A 16636-nucleotide genomic window follows, 5' to 3' on the forward strand; every position below is an offset into this window, starting at 1 on the left:
ATCAATTGAGCCAGTAAATCTCTTCTGACACTGGAGCTTTATGGACAGAATTCTGTACTTGGGATGGAAGCTGTTACAATTGGGGGACCTGACTAGATTGGCCTCAGTTAGTGTCCTAACAGGTTCTGAATTTATTGCACATCTCCAGCATGAATCTGCAATCACACACATAAATAACTGCATTCACATCTGTATTCACTTTACTAGTTTATGCGTTATAATTTTCTACTTACATATGGGTCTTACCAACTAAACTAGCAAGTGCATCTTTAAAAAATCACTAGTTTGTTTTAAGTCATTGGCTCATTCCTCTGAAGCTGAAAGTTTTCTGCGCTTGACTGTGGAAACTGACACCATTTTCAGATGGCATTTATTCCCGGAGCCCCTCTCCTGCCTATGGGAAGGAGGTCTAGGTGGCGACAAGGGAGTCGCTCTGATCCCTCTGGCCCTCTCTGTGTGCATGCGTCAGTTCCCTCAGACCCCCGGTGGATGCTTGCAATGCCCACAATACAGTTTGCAGAAAAGGACCAGCTTTTGTGTCATTGTATGATTTTCATTTTTTATCATGATTTCCTAAATGTACAGCGCTGCATACTATGATAGCAATTCATAAATAAAGGATAATAATACTAATCTAGAAGGATTCATGTTGTTCCACAAATAGGTGGCACCCAACACATGGCCAATACAGAAAGGTTAGTGCAGTCAGGCAATGACAAAAGATCTTTCAACAATCCACCCTCTCCCCAGAAAACACAGCTATCAACACACGTCTCTCATCACCAGCACATTTACCCTTCCTCACTTTCTCACCTTCTAGACAGACATCTTATCACCCTCAGTGACACAAGTACACATATTGTTCCTTCATTACCAGCATTCCCTACAGCCTAAAAGCTCAAGTATTTCTCCCCCTCCTCGTCATCATTCACCTGGGAACTGTAGCATTGCTCACTCATAGCCAAGAGCGAGTGTGAGAGAATTAGTGATGGCATTTTGCATCACTGCACTGAACAGCAAACAATGGGGGTCATTCAGACCCACTCGCAAGCGGCAGTACGCTCGCAAGTGGGTCGATGTTCCCCACTGCGCATGCGCACGATGGAGGGAGCTCCATCGTGCGCATGCGCGAGACCCGGACTTCGACAGCCAAGCTGTCACTCCAGGTCTCGCACCAAAGGGGGCGTGCTGTCGATGTTGATTGACAGCATGCCCCCTTAGGTGGGCGTGCCAGGGGCGTGCCTGCCAGACACGCCCCCGTGCCTGCCAGAACGCCTACCATCTGTAGTCGGCCCCACTGACATCACTAGTGATGTCAGTGGGAGTGATTTTGGCTCTGATAGAGCCAAAATCACTCCAGGGCTTGTGGCAGGGAGACCCTACCGCAGGGTCTCCGTCGCAAGTCCGATGGTCGCGATTGTCAAGACCATCGCGACCAACTTTTTGGACGCTCGTATATGCTGTGGGTGGTGACCCACAGCTATACGAGCGTCCAGGAGGACGCTCCATTTTAATGGAGGAGGGCCCTGATTCAGAGCGAGCGCTCTGGTCAGAGCGTTCGGCTCTGAATCAGGCCCAATGGTCATTGATGCCATGAAGATACATGTAGTATAGATATGGGATTTTGGCTTTCTGATTTAAGACTATGGGGCCTATTCATACGATAAATGGCCCGGTAACCATGCGGAAATGCCAGAAATTAGACTAGCAGGATGTTCTATTATTTTGTGCTGATAAGCAGTTCATCAACACGGTCCTTTACTACAATATCTGACTCGGTCCCTCCACTGACCGCAAAGAAGCCACCATAGGTTTCAAATGGGGTATTAGGCTGTTGGATTTGCCAAGCTCTGGAATCCAAAGCATTTAGAAACTTGGTCCCAGTAGCTAATGACATCTGGAGATGGCGTTAGCCTATAGTAGCCTTTGGGCTACTGTATCAGGGATATTTTCAGAGAAGGATCCTTCGGATCCCTCTCCATCGTCCGCAATTGAATCAAGCACCGGCCAACGGACACGCATGTGCAGTAGACAATCTGGAGCTGAACCAGGAAGCGCAGTGATAGCGGTAACTATCATTCTGCTTCCAGCTCCTCACCAGGATGGGCTCTTATCTCCCAGCAAGAAATTGTTGCTAAATTTTCAAAAACATTTACATTTTTACTAGAGATGAGCGGTTCGGATTCTGTGGAATCCGAACCACTCCGAACATTGGGGATCCGAGTCCACCCGAACCCTGTTCGGGTGTTCACCGCCTGACTCTGATCCCCGAACGGCGGCCGCCTGATGTCGGATTCTCACTAGAGAATCCGACATCAGGTCTCCTCGCGTGTAGGGCAGAGCGCTGTGATAGCGCTCTGCCCTACACAGACACAGACACACAGCCGCCAGCAGCAGCTGTGTGTTTGTTACAGCAGCCAATGAGAGTCACACAGACTCTCATTGGCTGCTGCACGGAGGGAGCCGGCTGGAGCTCACACATGAGCTCCGTCTTCCGGCTCCCTCCTCAGCGTGTGACAGAGCGGACGGCGCGGGAGCGGGGATAAAGGCAAGTTTTTATTTTTTCATTTGTGCAAGGGCCGGGGGCGCTACTGGGGGGGGGGGTCTGCTACTGGGGGTACGGGGGGGCCATACTACTGGGGGGGTCTGCACTACTGGGGGGGGTCCTGCTACTGGGGGGGGCTATACTACTGGGGGGGCCATACTACAGAGGGGCCTGCTACTGGGGGGCTATACTACTGGGGGGGGGTCTGCTACTGGGGGGGCCATACTACTGAGGGGCCTGCTACTGGGGGGGGCCATACTACTGGGGGGGCTTACTACTACTGGGGGGGGCCTGCTACTGGGGCAGCCTTCTACAGGGGGGCCATACTACAGGGGGGGCCCATACTACAGGGGTGGCTACTACTGGGGCAGCCTACTACTGGGGGGTCCTGCTACTGGGGCAGCCTACTACTGGGGGGGCCATACTACTGGGGGGGCCATACTACTGGGGGGGCATACTACTGGGTGGCATGCTAATGGGGGGCATACTACTGGGGGGCCTGCTAATGGGGGGCATACTACTGGGTGGCATGCTAATGGGGGGCATACTACTGGGGGGCCTGCTAATGGGGGGCATACTACTGGGGGGCATTCTACTGCGGGCACTGCATAGTGGACCCTACTACTAAGGGGACTGCATAGGGGGCACCACTGCTGTGGGACATTGTGTAAGGGACACCGCTACTGTGGGCATTGTGTAAAAGGGTCACTACTGTGGGCATTGTGTAAAAGGGGCACTACTGTGTGTCGTAACATAAATAAGAGACACTACTTTATGGTGTAATGTGAATCAGGCCCTATGTGCGGTGTAATGCGAATAAGATTGTGCACTGTGACTCCTAGGGCCGTAGCCCACTTTGTAAACAAGTACTGTGACTCTGCTGGCCGTACCCCACTGGGTGGGTGCACTACTTTTCATTTCTGCCACTGCTGTGTGGCAATGTGTCATAGATGTGCTTTATACTGTGGTGTCTGTGTCGTTGTGCCGCTGCTTTGTCGCTTAGTAACCAGTCAGCTCACTGCAACCTTTGGCCAATAATGTTGAAAACAATATTATAAGCTGTGATATGGTCTAAATTGACTGGAAATTAATGTTATTGAGGTTAATAATACTCTAGGAAGAAAAAAAAGACCAATTTATGTGATTTTAGCTTTTTTTGTCAATTTTTGTAAAAAAATCCAAATCCAAATCCAAATCCAAAGCCAGTCACCGCAGTTTGGCAAATCCAAATCCAAAGCCGGACGATGAATTAGAACCAAATCCAAATCCAAATCCGGCAAAAATGGTCCGGCGCACATCCCTAATTTTTACAATGCAAATTTAGGCTTCAAATATTTATTATATCCGCTTTAAAAATGCACATTGTGATGAATATGTCCCTAACAATTATTTCTTTAACTTATTCAATTAAGAACATGAATAAACACAAATAGTTTTCCCCAGTACACAGCGATAAGGCACATTTTGAATATTTTAATTAAGGACATCACAGTAAGAAAGAAATATAGAAGTTAAGGAGGCAATGGAATTTGTTGATTATTGCTTTGATTCCATCAGATTGGCTTTAAGCCAAAGAAAATGTAGTGAAGAAACTGAAGCAAACCTGAATAATTAGTTGTTGCCTCAAATTCAATCTCTGTAATGTAAAACGTGATAACTAGGTAAGAGGACTGTTTAGGAGAATATGATAATGATTCCAGGTTTCTGTATTCCTTGTGTTGTGAGTTTATTTTCATTATTTTTATCCTGTTTCGATTGAGCATGTTAGGGATGGGAAGACAAAAATACAGAACTTGCTGCTGGCGAGAAAGTGAGACTGTGATCTAGATGTTATCAGCTGATGACAGCATTCACATCTCCACCCTGTGCACAATTCTCTAGCTGTGATTGACATATACTGTAATATAATGCTGGAAGTTGTAGTTCAACAACTGGAAAGCCGGCGTGTGTCTGAACCTTCATGGATAGGTTCCCTGCACTCTGCTGAACTACAATTACATGGTTCGAGTGAGTGTATCAGTACCTTTACGCCCACTTTGAGCTTCTATAGATGCTGCAATACCGCTTGTGCATCTTAAGTCACCACCATTGGTATCACCATCGATACTTGCACCAGCACTATGGCAGGTGCAGATTTTCCATTGTGAGCGATTAAGCATCTCCCTATGCTACCAATTCAGTGACACACCCATGACATGCCCATAGGACAGATCATCTCTTTGCATCCACATAGCCACCACCCAGTCACGCCCAGCACTTCTCTGATAGAGATGTACGCCGACACCCATGTTTTGATTTTGGATCTGTATCTCCTCTGGTTTTGGATCTGGATTGGTTTTGCCAAAACCACCATTCCGTTTTTTTGTTTTTGGTTTTGGATCTGGATTTATAAAAAAAAAATCATAAAAACTCCTAAAATCACATAAAATGGATCTGTTTTTGTTCCTACAGTATTATTAACCTCAATAACAATTATTTCCACTAATTTCCAGTCAATTTTGACCACCTCACAGCTCACAATATTGATTTTTTATATCTAGTTAAGGGCCAAAAGGTTGCATCCAGCTAGCTGGCTGTCACGATTTCTAGGCGGAATCGAAACTGAGTGATAAATAGAGTTGAGGACTGTGTAAAGATGATGGTTGGGGTACCCCTTGAAGATTGAAGAATTGATAGTTGATAATTGATACAGTCACTGACTGAAGGAGGAATTGTTAGTTGATAATTGGTGCAAAAACTGGCTGAAGTAAGAATTGATAGTTGGCGCAGCTACTGGCTGAAGTAAGAATAGTTGACACTTGATAATTGGTGCACACACACACAGAAGAAAAAACAGATTAATTTTTTGTTTCGTTTTTTTTTACACTGGGGTGGAGAGCAAACCTGAATGAGGCAGCAGCCCTTTGATAAACAACAAAGGCAGCACCCCTGTGCAGCTATGTTGTTGATAAGTGCGGATAACGCGCGCGCACACACACACACAGGAAAAAAAACCACTTTGATTCATTTTTTTTTTACACTGGGGGGAGAGCACCCCTGATGGACAGAGCACCCCCTGGACAACACAGCAGCACCCCTTTATGGACTGCAGTGACACAGGAGCCACTGAAGCCCCCCTCTTCTGTCTGCAGCAAAGCTCCTATAGAGTATAGAGTAGACAACAACACAGCCCTTATGGACAACACCACGGCACAGCCCTAGACAACAGCCAGCCCCTATGGAATACAGCCAGCCCCTATGAACAACAACCAGCCCCTATGACAAGTGACAACAGCAGCCACCCCTATGCACAGCAAGTCAGCAACAGCACAGCACAGCCACTATGGACAACAAGAGCACAGACCCTCCCTTGCTTCCTCTTCACACAGCCGGAATGAAAATGGTGGCGAGCGCGGAACCATTTATACATTCCAAAATCCGTGAGAATCCGACAGCAGGATGATGACGTTTTGCCTCGCTTTGAGTTCCGAGTCAGGCGGGAAAAATTATCTATTATCTATTTTCTGATACCTTGTATCTCAATCTGCGCTTTTGTGCATACACACAGTGTAATGCATGCACCCCACATGTTTTTAGGGACTCTCATGTGCAGTAGCAAAAAATCACTCAACTCCGTGAACATCGGAATTGCATGCAACTCAGAATCAGGCCCAATGAGTTCTCCCCCCATCTAGGGAAACTTTTTTTCTGTAGTGCTGGGCAATATTATCTGGTGTCCCAATCAGTGGTGGCTCCAGAGGTGGGGCTGCAGCACAGTCCAAAATTCAAATAGAGAAACCACACCGACTACACTTTCAAAAGCTGCCACAACATCTCCAGACAGGACTCACTGGCAGTTGGCATGACTCCTCTATTTGAATTTTGGACTGCGTTGTTGCTCCACTTCTGGAGCTGCCACTGGTCCCAATCATTTTTCCATAGCAAAGGGTTTACGTATAATAAGATAAAACTAAGAACATATTGAAGATAAATCCTGATTTCTGTTTGCCAGCCCTTGATTTCTCAATGGGAAGTTCCGAAAAGTTTAGCTTGCTTGAGTTAGCTAACGCCACCATCAGATGGAATTAGCCTGATAACCTGAATGGAGCAGCTCTTCTGTAGAAAGATCTTAAGATTCCTCTCTGGTGGGCAGTAGCTGTTCGCAAAAGCCCACTGCAACTTTTAGACTGTGCATGCCCAGCCAGATGGAGGCACATGCAAAGATACGCAGCCGGGTCAAAATCCTGATGGAATTCTGATCACATAAACTGCATGCGAGGACAGGTTTTTATCTGCGCCGTGTCCTGGCGAATGAAGCATCATACAAACTCCTCAATATTATTCCTTATTGCCAGTGCCGGACTGGGGGACACATGGCACCCTGCCCACCGGGCTGCTCCCCGCTGGGCCAGTCCCTACAATGGCCCGCTGCCGCAATTGGAGCTCAGATCGGGCAGCTATACTCTACAGCTTCTGCGCAGTGCTCATGCGCAGAAACTTACCTAGTTTAAAAAAATGGCTGCCGGGGGAGCTGCTGCGCATGCAGAGCCGCAACAGTTCCTCCCACAAGCCTTTTGCGGAGCCTGTCAGTCTCCACTGACGGCTCCACCTCCAAGACCTCCGCAGCTGCCCCGCCTCCAGGCCAATCTGCAACAACAGGCAATCTGCATGGTGATGCCGGGCCTGCCACAGTCACAGCAGGCAGCCAAACAGGTAAGTGTTGGCGGCGGCAGCTGCAGGGGTAGGAGGGAGGTTGGAGCTAATGTCACAGGGCTGGTGGGGGGGAGGTCGGAGCTAACAACACAGGGCTCGGGGGGAGGTTGGAGCTAACGACACAGGCCTGGGGGGAGGTTGGAGCTAATGACACAGGGCCTGGGTGGAGGTTGGAGCTAATGACACAGGGCTGGGGGGAGGTTGGAGCGAATGACACAGGGCTGGGGGGGAGATTGGAGCTAACGACACAGGGCTGGGGTGGGAGGTTGGATCTAACGACACAGGGCTGGGGGGGAGGTTGGAGCTAACGACACAGGGGTTTGGGAGGAGGTTGGAGCTGATGATGCAGGGCTTTGAGGGAGGTTGGAGCTGAGGTCACAGGGCTGGGGGAATGAGGTTGAAGCTGATGACACAGGCTGGGGGGGGTTAAAGCTGATGACACAGGGCTGTGGTGACACGGGCTGGAGAATGAAGCTGAGACACTGGGGCTGGGGAATGTGGCAGAGAGATGCATTGGGGCTGAGAGACGCACTAGGACTGAGAAAAGCACACTGGGTCTGGGGGTATGGGGCTGAGATGCACACTGGGTCTGGTGGTATGGGGCTGAGAGACGCACACTGGGTCTGGGGGAACAGGGCTGAGAGACGCACACTGGGTCTGGGGGAACAGGGCTGAGAGACGCACACTGGGTCTGGGGGAATGGGGCTGAGAGATGCACACTGGGTCTGGGGGAATGGAACTGAGAATCGCACACTGGGTCTGGGGGAACAGGGCTGAGAGACGCACACTGGGTCTGGGAGAATGGGGCTGAGAGATGCACGCTGCTGAGAGATGCACGCTGAGTCTGGGGGAATGGAACTGAGAGACGCACACTGGGTTTGGGGGAGTAGAGCTGAGAGATGCACACTGGGTCTGGGGGAGAGAGGCTAAGAGACAAACACTGGGTCTGCGGAAGTGGGGCTGAGAGACACATACTGGGTCTGGGGGACTGAAGCTGAGAGACGCACACTGAGTCTGGGGGAGTGGAGCTGAGAGATGCACACTGGGTCTGGGGGAGAGAGGCTAAGAGACAAATACTGGGTCTGCGGAAGTGGGGCTGAGAGACACATACTGGGTCTGGGGGACTGGAGCTGAGAGACGCACACTGGGTTTGGGGGAGTAGAGCTGAGAGATGCACACTGGGTCTGGGGGAGAGAGGCTAAGAGACAAACACTGGGTCTGCGGAAGTGGGGCTGAGAGACACATACTGGGTCTGGGGGACTGGAGCTGAGAGACGCACACTGGGTTTGGGGGAGTAGAGCTGAGAGACGCACACTGGGTTTGGGGGAGTAGAGCTGAGAGACGCATACTGGGTCTGGGGGACTGGAGCTGAGAGACGCACACTGGGTTTGGGGGAGTAGAGCTGAGAGATGCACACTGGGTCTGGGGGAGAGAGGCTAAGAGACAAACACTGGGTCTGCGGAAGTGGGGCTGAGAGACACATACTGGGTCTGGGGGACTGGAGCTGAGAGACGCACACTGGGTTTGGGGGAGTAGAGCTGAGAGACGCACACTGGGTTTGGGGGAGTAGAGCTGAGAGACGCACACTGGGTTTGGGGGAGTAGAGCTGAGAGATGCACACTGGGTTTGGGGGAGTAGAGCTGAGAGACGCACACTGGGTTTGGGGGAGTAGAGCTGAGAGATGCACACTGGGTCTGGGGGAGAGAGGCTAAGAGACAAACACTGGGTCTGCGGAAGTGGGGCTGAGAGACACATACTGGGTCTGGGCAGGGGCGCTGAGAGGGGGGGGGAGCGGGTACAGATTACCCGGGCCTGGGATTCCTGAGGGGCCCGGGTCCGGCACCGCCCCCCCCTCACAGCAGCCCAGCACACAGCGTGTGTGAGCTGCATTTGGAGACTGTTTGTGGCTGCTGAGCAGCAGCCACAGCAGTCTCCTATGCCTGTGCGGGGGAGCGATCACACTGATCGTGCCCCCCCTGGCTTTGCGCTGGGCTGAAGGGGCTCAGAGCGCCCCCCCTCCCCAGCGCGCGGCGCTGCAAATCTTTTTTTTTTTTTCCCCTCTCGGCAAGGGGGCGTGACTACGCCTCCCCTATTAGGCCACGCCCCCTATTACCGGGGCCCGCCACGGCTCTTGGCGGGCCTGGGTCTGGAGGACTGGAGCGGAGAGACGCACACAGGGTCTGAGAGAGTGAGGCTGAGACACATGGGCTGGGGGGAGTGAGTCTTAGAGACACACACTGGGGTTGGGGATGGAGTGGCGCATGGGGATCCGGGGATGGAGAGACACAGAGGGTCCTGAAGAGAGTCAAGGGGGAGACATGGAGGCCTGGAGATGAAGAGACCAAGGGAGCATGGAGTACCACAGGGGGCCTTGGGATGGAGACATAGGGAGGTCTGGTGAGACACAGAAATAGTTTGATCACGGAAATTCACATTTTGCCCTGCACAAAAACTTCTGTTACTATAATCTGGTTATGATGATGACATTAGTTATGTAAACAGGCATCTTCCAGACAATGTGATATCCTACATGAATAGTGAATACCGGCTGAAGACGCTGCCCAGTGAGGCTCAAATTCTTCAGAGGTTCCCCATTGCAGAGAAACCACCATACCGGTATAAAAGGACTTTCAAAAATGGGCGGTCCGGGGGTGCGAAGACGCAGTTTCCGCTAAAACATCAGCATTATAAAGCGGGGACGTAATGACGCAATCGTGTTGACACGCACCGGTTCAAACTAATAAAACTGCCCGCACCCTCCTTGCTGCACCGACCTGGCAGCCCTCTCACGGAGGGGGCTGTCAGAATATCGGTAAGTATGACATACACACACACACACACTTGGACTGCAGACAGCCCCCTCACACACATACACACACACATACAGACACACACACATATAGACACACACACACTTGGACTGCAGACAGCCCCCTCCCCCCACACACACTTAGACTGCAGAATGTTACCCTCCTACACACACACTTGGACTGTAGACAGCCCCACCAACATACTTGTACTGTAGACTGCTGTCCTCCAGCCCCCCCCCCCACACACACACACTTGAACTGCAGACATCCCCCACCACGCACACCTCTGGACTGCAGACTGCTGCTCTCCAGCCCCCCCACACACACATACTTGACTGACAGTGACGGTCAGTGTGCACATGCGCATTACAATTTCACCTGCCAGGGCCACAAAAAAGCCTGCAAGTCTTCGCTGAAGCTGGAAAGGCTTTTGCTGGGTCCTCAATGCCTGCTATGGGGATCGCATCACTATTGCCATGTATAGATGGCACATGCGGTACTGTGATAAACATCGATAAGCTAAGCTTATCGCTGTTTGTTAAATATTGAAAGGAGACCATAACTTCTTTAGTAATTGCTAAAGGTATTATGTTTCATTGTTAAATGGGGCCCTATAGAGGCTCTTTTTCTGAGAAATATCCACCATTCTATTTTCCTCTTATAATGTTTTATTTACTTAAGTGTATGTATTGAAACTAACATCCCTATTTGAGTCATTGATTAGGATACGATCTTGCGGTCGGTCTGTGCGCGAGATCTCGCAATCTCTCTTTAAGGATAAGCAGTTGTTTATGGGTCAGTGCTCTGTACTTGCCCCCCAGGCTAATAGTTGCCAGCCAGCCCCTGCTTATTGCCAAGATATACAGGAATAAGCAATGTTCATTTTCTGTGTGAAAATATAGCAAGCAGTTTTGTTCTCCCAAAATCCAAGTTGCGTAGCATCTCCCTGGTATATCTTATATCCTCTATTACCATATACTGTAAGTCATTACTGGAACTAGACACTTTTGGAAAATCTATAAAACATTATGGGGTTTAGTTTTTAAAATCCTATACATCAATAATTTTTTTCTTATGGTTAAATCTTAAAACAGGCAATTATACGGCTGGAAAAGACACCAGTAAAGTTATGTTCACATCCAGGGCCATAACTAGCTATGGGCAACCAATGAGCGCATTGCTCTTTGGGCACCACCACCAACCACCCACGGTTTCTCTATCTGGCTAGCCGGGTGCCTGAAACAGCACCCTGCAACCAGAATCACAGATGCACTGCCACCCGGAGCATCTTCTGGACGCTCCAAACAGCAGACTGCAGCCATCACAGTCCTTGTTGTTCCAGTTGCTGGTGGCCCAGCCCCCATGGCATGATGTCATGCACCTTAGGGGGTGTGGCTGGCACAGGGCATCGTAATTCTAAGTTACAGCACTGTTCACATCTATATGCATTTTGGGGCTGATACTGAGTTGCACATAAGCCAGATTTACTAGCATATGCCATTGCAAGTTTCTGTACAGGTAATGCGGAGGTCTGTGTATCTGCAAGCGGCTCATTGATTTTACACCAGCCGCCGCAAGCATCATCATTATTATTGACACTTGCACCAGCCGCATGCTGGGTGCAAGATATCCAACAGAAACAGACTTCCCTTCTCCGCATGCAAAACTCAGAATTGCTGTTACATGTGATCATATAGTCACCGCCCAGGTCCCGCCCTGAAACACCCAATTTCATGGAAAGACAGAACCGTCCAAGTTCCGTCCGACTCAGAATAGAATTGACATATGCAAAGATGCGTAAATTCACATCTATCCATGCGCTGTAGGCGAAAACTTGATGTTTGCGTCCGTGCTAAGAGATCTGTCTGATTTTAAATCTGGTCCTTTATTTTCTGTAGTGTTTTTACCTAGTTTGGACTCAGGCAGCAGGTGTCCCTGTTGCTATTGTTGTCTGTGGAAAATTTCTACTGCAACATCTAATTGCAATTGCAACAGTGACACCTGCAGGCTGTAAGCTACCAAAATGCTTGAGAGAAAAGCAATAGTGCACTTAACACCTGTATTCTGGTCTTCCCAGGAGATTGTAGGTTTTGTCACAGAATATTCACTCAGAATTCAAACGCATTTGGATGATCAAGAATAGTGGAATTAGAAGCCTGTCATTGGTTGTTTTACTGTATTTTATACCCAAAAGGAAGCCAGGGGTTGTGTTTATGCAAGAATTATGTCACATAACACCAACGGGTTACCTGTACCTGCAGAAACAGTGCGACTCATTTAGAGTTCAGAATCAATCCAGCTGAATGGGCAGTTGTGCACCTTGGCAAAACCATGTCACGCTGCAGGAGGCACAATTAAAATTTGAAGGCAGATTAAAGTTAGCTCAACTCTAAAGGGGGGTATCCACTAGACGATTAAGTTGAACGATTGAATGATAACGATCATTTAATCGTTCAATCGTTTGCAAAAGTGTCTAAAACGACCAGCGATGCGCGTGCCCGCTGGTCGTTTAGACATCTATCATCTTTCCAACATGCTGGTCAACCTGACGATATCGTCAGGTTCAGCATGTTTCCAGATGATTGATGACCCTGCACCGAACGACTGCTCGTTCAGTGCAGGCACATCACATGACTGACAAACGACTGAACGATTACAATGTCGTAATCGTGCTGTCGTTTTCAGATCTTGTGGTGGATACCCGCCTTAACCATGCAAAAGCAGGTAGTTGCCTTTGCACCCCTTGCAACACCATTTGTCCAGGTGCAAATTTGACATTTATAACGACTGGCTCCCAATTCTAAATTATACCTTGTATGTACAATATGTCTGTTTTAGCTTATAAGGGCTCTATGTATCAATGATTATCAGAAATGGGGTCACTAATTGTCCAACAGCAATAATTGATTCATTTGGATGGTCTTACACAGAGCAAAAATTTTGCCCTTGCTGTGATTAATAACGGTATATAGGGTAGACTACAGGTGAGTCTTTTGCTTCTAATTATATAATCTATTCATTCAGAAATATGCAGATGGTACTTGAACTTGAAGACTTCCTGTCACATTTAAACTTTTTTTTTTGTATTACACTCCAAGAGATAATAAACAAGCAGAACTGACAGGAGAGGATGCTCTAGATAGCCTGCAGTGAAAAGCTTGTAGGCTGCCCTCTTATTCCTCTAACTAGTATGCTACATTCTCAGTCCTCAGCCTTCCACACAAATCACTCCTTTCATACATTCAGTTTGTAAATAAAAGTAAGAACATAAAAATGATTTATTAAAATGAAACACATATAGGTACAAAACTGCTGGAAATGCATCTGTGTGTTTCCGCATAAATAGTCCCTGTGCGTACACGTGTAATACTAATAATTGCTGCACCTAGCAGTGACTCCTATCATTTCATTCATATACTGTACCTGCCACCTATTCCTACCCATTTTTATTATTACAATATGTACCTGGTATCCCTATGTCTATCACTTTCTCTTTCTCCAATTCAGGTACAACACCAGTAATACCTATACTCAGCTATCTACTTGCTACATCTATCAGTTATTTTCTTATATCACTTTCCAATACTTGTACGAAATTACTATAGTGCCTTCCAATCCAAAAGCCGATAAATAATCTCTCTCTCTCTCTCTCTCTCTCTCTCTCTCTCTCTCTCTCTCTCTCTCTCTCGCTCTCTCTCCCTCCCTCCCTCCCTCCCTCCCTCTCTCTCTCCCTCTCTCTCTCTCTCGTACACATTTCTCTTCTGTGTCCATCACCTCTCAAACTCAGCATCTGTGGGGTCTATTTACTAAGCACTGTTAGGAGACAGAGTGAAAAGTGATGAGAAAGTGATAAGGTGCCAGCCAATCAGCTCCCAACTGTCATTTTTCAAACACAGCCTGTGAGATGACAGTTGGGAGCTGATTGGCTGGCACCTTATCACTTTCACTTTGTCTCCGAACATTGCTTAGTAAATAGACCCCTATGTCTTGTGTACACTTTTGCCCACTTGAGGCTGGCATGACATTTGTCAGGTTCCAACGCAATTTAAATCATTTCTGTCACACCGGCATGTCCCAGTCCAATATTTCCACTACATTCCTGCACTTCCCACAAGTTAAACACCTTACTCGTCTTGTAATATGTCGATTTAATACCAAACGTTCATTCTCATTATCTCATCAATTGCCCATCTCCCTATCTTCACAGACCAGGCACCTCTTAATGGACAGCTCTTCTGTGTTGCACTGTCTTCTATTAATTCTGACAAAACACAGCTTCAGTGTTCATAGTCACAGAGTTCTACCTACTCCAGCAGGGAACTTGGCATAGCTATGAACTTGGCATAGCTATCTGTCATACTATGCTGACATGAACATATATCCTTTACAATGCTTTAAATGCTACTGTATAAGAAGGTTCATTAAGATCTCCAGATACCGGGGTACAACAGATCCATATACCTATATATTCCTGACAGAGAAATATTAATCAACTGTGGCTATTCAGTTATTGTGAAACTACAAGACTCAGCATGCCAAGCTAGCCAAGGCTGTAGTTAGAGGTTGCTATTATCTCACATAAGGATTGCAGTTACAGAGCAATCATTTGCAGATCTCTAGTGAAGTTAGTAATGTAATAACTAAATTAGTGTACTCCTTTAAAAAGCCTCTTACAACCCCATATATTCTCTGCATAAAAGTACTTGCTTAAATTCCATTATACGTCCTTCTTTTATAATACCAAAATGGTGTTATACTGGTCTTTTTTTAAGCTGTGTTAGTAAAAGAGAATACCTGCATTGTATTAACAAGACAACAAATAATAACTATACGGTTCAGGGTCTTACACGGTCAAAGGTTCAGCATGTACATGCAAACATATCTCCTTAAAACCTTGTTCATGGCTGTACAAAGCATGTTATCCACATGCTACTTATCGCTAAGGTATTTGGCCTCCTGTAAAGATCTGGAAAAACTGATAATGATAATAAATCTAGATGGTTGATAAAGATACTTTTTTTTTATCTCAACCCAATGCTTCATTACTGTTCCACTGGTGTGGTCTTCTCAGAATCTTCTCCTAACACTTTTTCTAAATTTATTTCTGCACCTCTACTCTGCTAGAGGTCCCCCTGGTACCAAGGAAGCCTGTGGCAGTGAAGTAATTACATTAACCATTTGACACCTGCGGTTCGGAACACTGATGTGAGCAGGCTTGTGTGGAAGGTTAGAGGTGGTGAGGTGTCTTAGCGTGACTCACATACCTTGTCAAGTTCATGTACCTCCTCACTGTTGGAGAGTGTAACATTAAAAGGATCAGTGAGCTGGTGTGGGTCTTTCCCCTTTTTACGATCTTTTTTAGCTGCCAGGACCCGGAGAATAGCAAGTTGCTGGCACAGTACTGTGGCCACTAGGAGCCATATGCAACACCTCATTATGGCCTGGAGAATAGATCCTTCAGAGTTTACAAAGCTGAACTGTGGAAAGCTCCAAGTACCTTGAGAAGAAGCTGAGTGGGATATAGCAAGTGGAAAGCAGATCCTCCTTTGTAGATAAGCACTTGCCAAGACAAAAGGTATCAAGATACAGCATAAATCTACTTAACTCCACCAGGTCTTTTTACACATGACAAGATCAAGGGAGATTTCTTCCAAAGTCCAGAGTGTAATTAAAGCTCACTCAACTATAAAGCCTGCAATGTTTAAAGGTTTAGGGTGACATTTCAGCCCACATCTGCCAGCATAGAGCCCCATCAGTGTAGATCCTCCTCTGTAATGATGATTGATGTGTGGACCCATCAGGTGGACAATAGGACATAGCCACCCTGTTGATAAGTAGTCATCCTCATCTGTCACGGTAACTGTCTACAGTCATAACCTGTAGTTGAAATCTTGCCTTTAATTTAATTCACCTTTAGGATAAAATACAGTATTTGATGAATTGTTCACGATCCACTCCTCATTGGCAGCTGCTCAACACTTCTGCAGAGCATTAATTCGTAGAACAAAATACATGTCCTTTCACAGATAAAACACTGTAATATACAGTATTTATTTTCCCTTCTTGGCACTGGCTCAGTAATTCTCCTCTCTTGGTTGAGCAGCTGACAGTACAGTATATAAAAGAAAGCTCTATGCAATAATAATAATGAAAAAAAAAAACTGAAAGGAAAACTTTGCACATAAAATAACAAAAAGTCCACAAGAAATAATCTCCTTTCTGATTTCTTTGATAAATGTTGCTTTTATAATGATTCTTCAGAGATGGAATATTTTTTTTTCTTTGTCCCAGTCTTCTCTGCCTGTGTCTCTCACTCTGTCTCTCCCCAACTGCAAATTGGCAGTTGTTCTCCGGGGCTGCTCGTTTCACCAAATATATCCTTCTTTCCTGTCGCTGCTACTTGAGGGAGAGGGAGGGGCCTCGCCCTGCTCATCTGTCAATCCTAGTTTTTTTTAACAGCCCTATTAAAGTAGAGCTGATAAGCTGTTCAGCCCTTCTCCAGGGAGATGCTAATCACATTTTAATGACCCATAAAACCTTTTTTTTTAACCCGAGGGGAGCAACTGTTTATGAAACTGACAAAGGGAAA

The 16636-nt window shown here is 47.2% G+C and overlaps 1 protein-coding gene across 1 annotated transcript in view; it reads right to left on the bottom strand.

The window, feature by feature from the left end:
* The window catches only part of C1QTNF12 (C1q and TNF related 12), a 130472-nt gene extending 114069 nt beyond the window's left edge, over positions 1-16403 (bottom strand). Inside the window, exon 1 of the mRNA XM_088470318.1 lies at positions 15312-16403. Coding sequence (XP_088326444.1) covers positions 15312-15482 — 171 coding nt within the window. The 5' untranslated portion in view covers positions 15483-16403. The remainder of the gene's footprint in view (positions 1-15311) is intronic.
* Between the last annotated feature and the right edge of the window lie 233 nt (positions 16404-16636).

Source organism: Taudactylus pleione, unplaced genomic scaffold, assembly GCF_031769625.1.
Source record: "Taudactylus pleione unplaced genomic scaffold, aTauple2 ptg000097l, whole genome shotgun sequence".
Classification (NCBI taxonomy): Eukaryota; Metazoa; Chordata; class Amphibia; order Anura; family Myobatrachidae; genus Taudactylus; species Taudactylus pleione.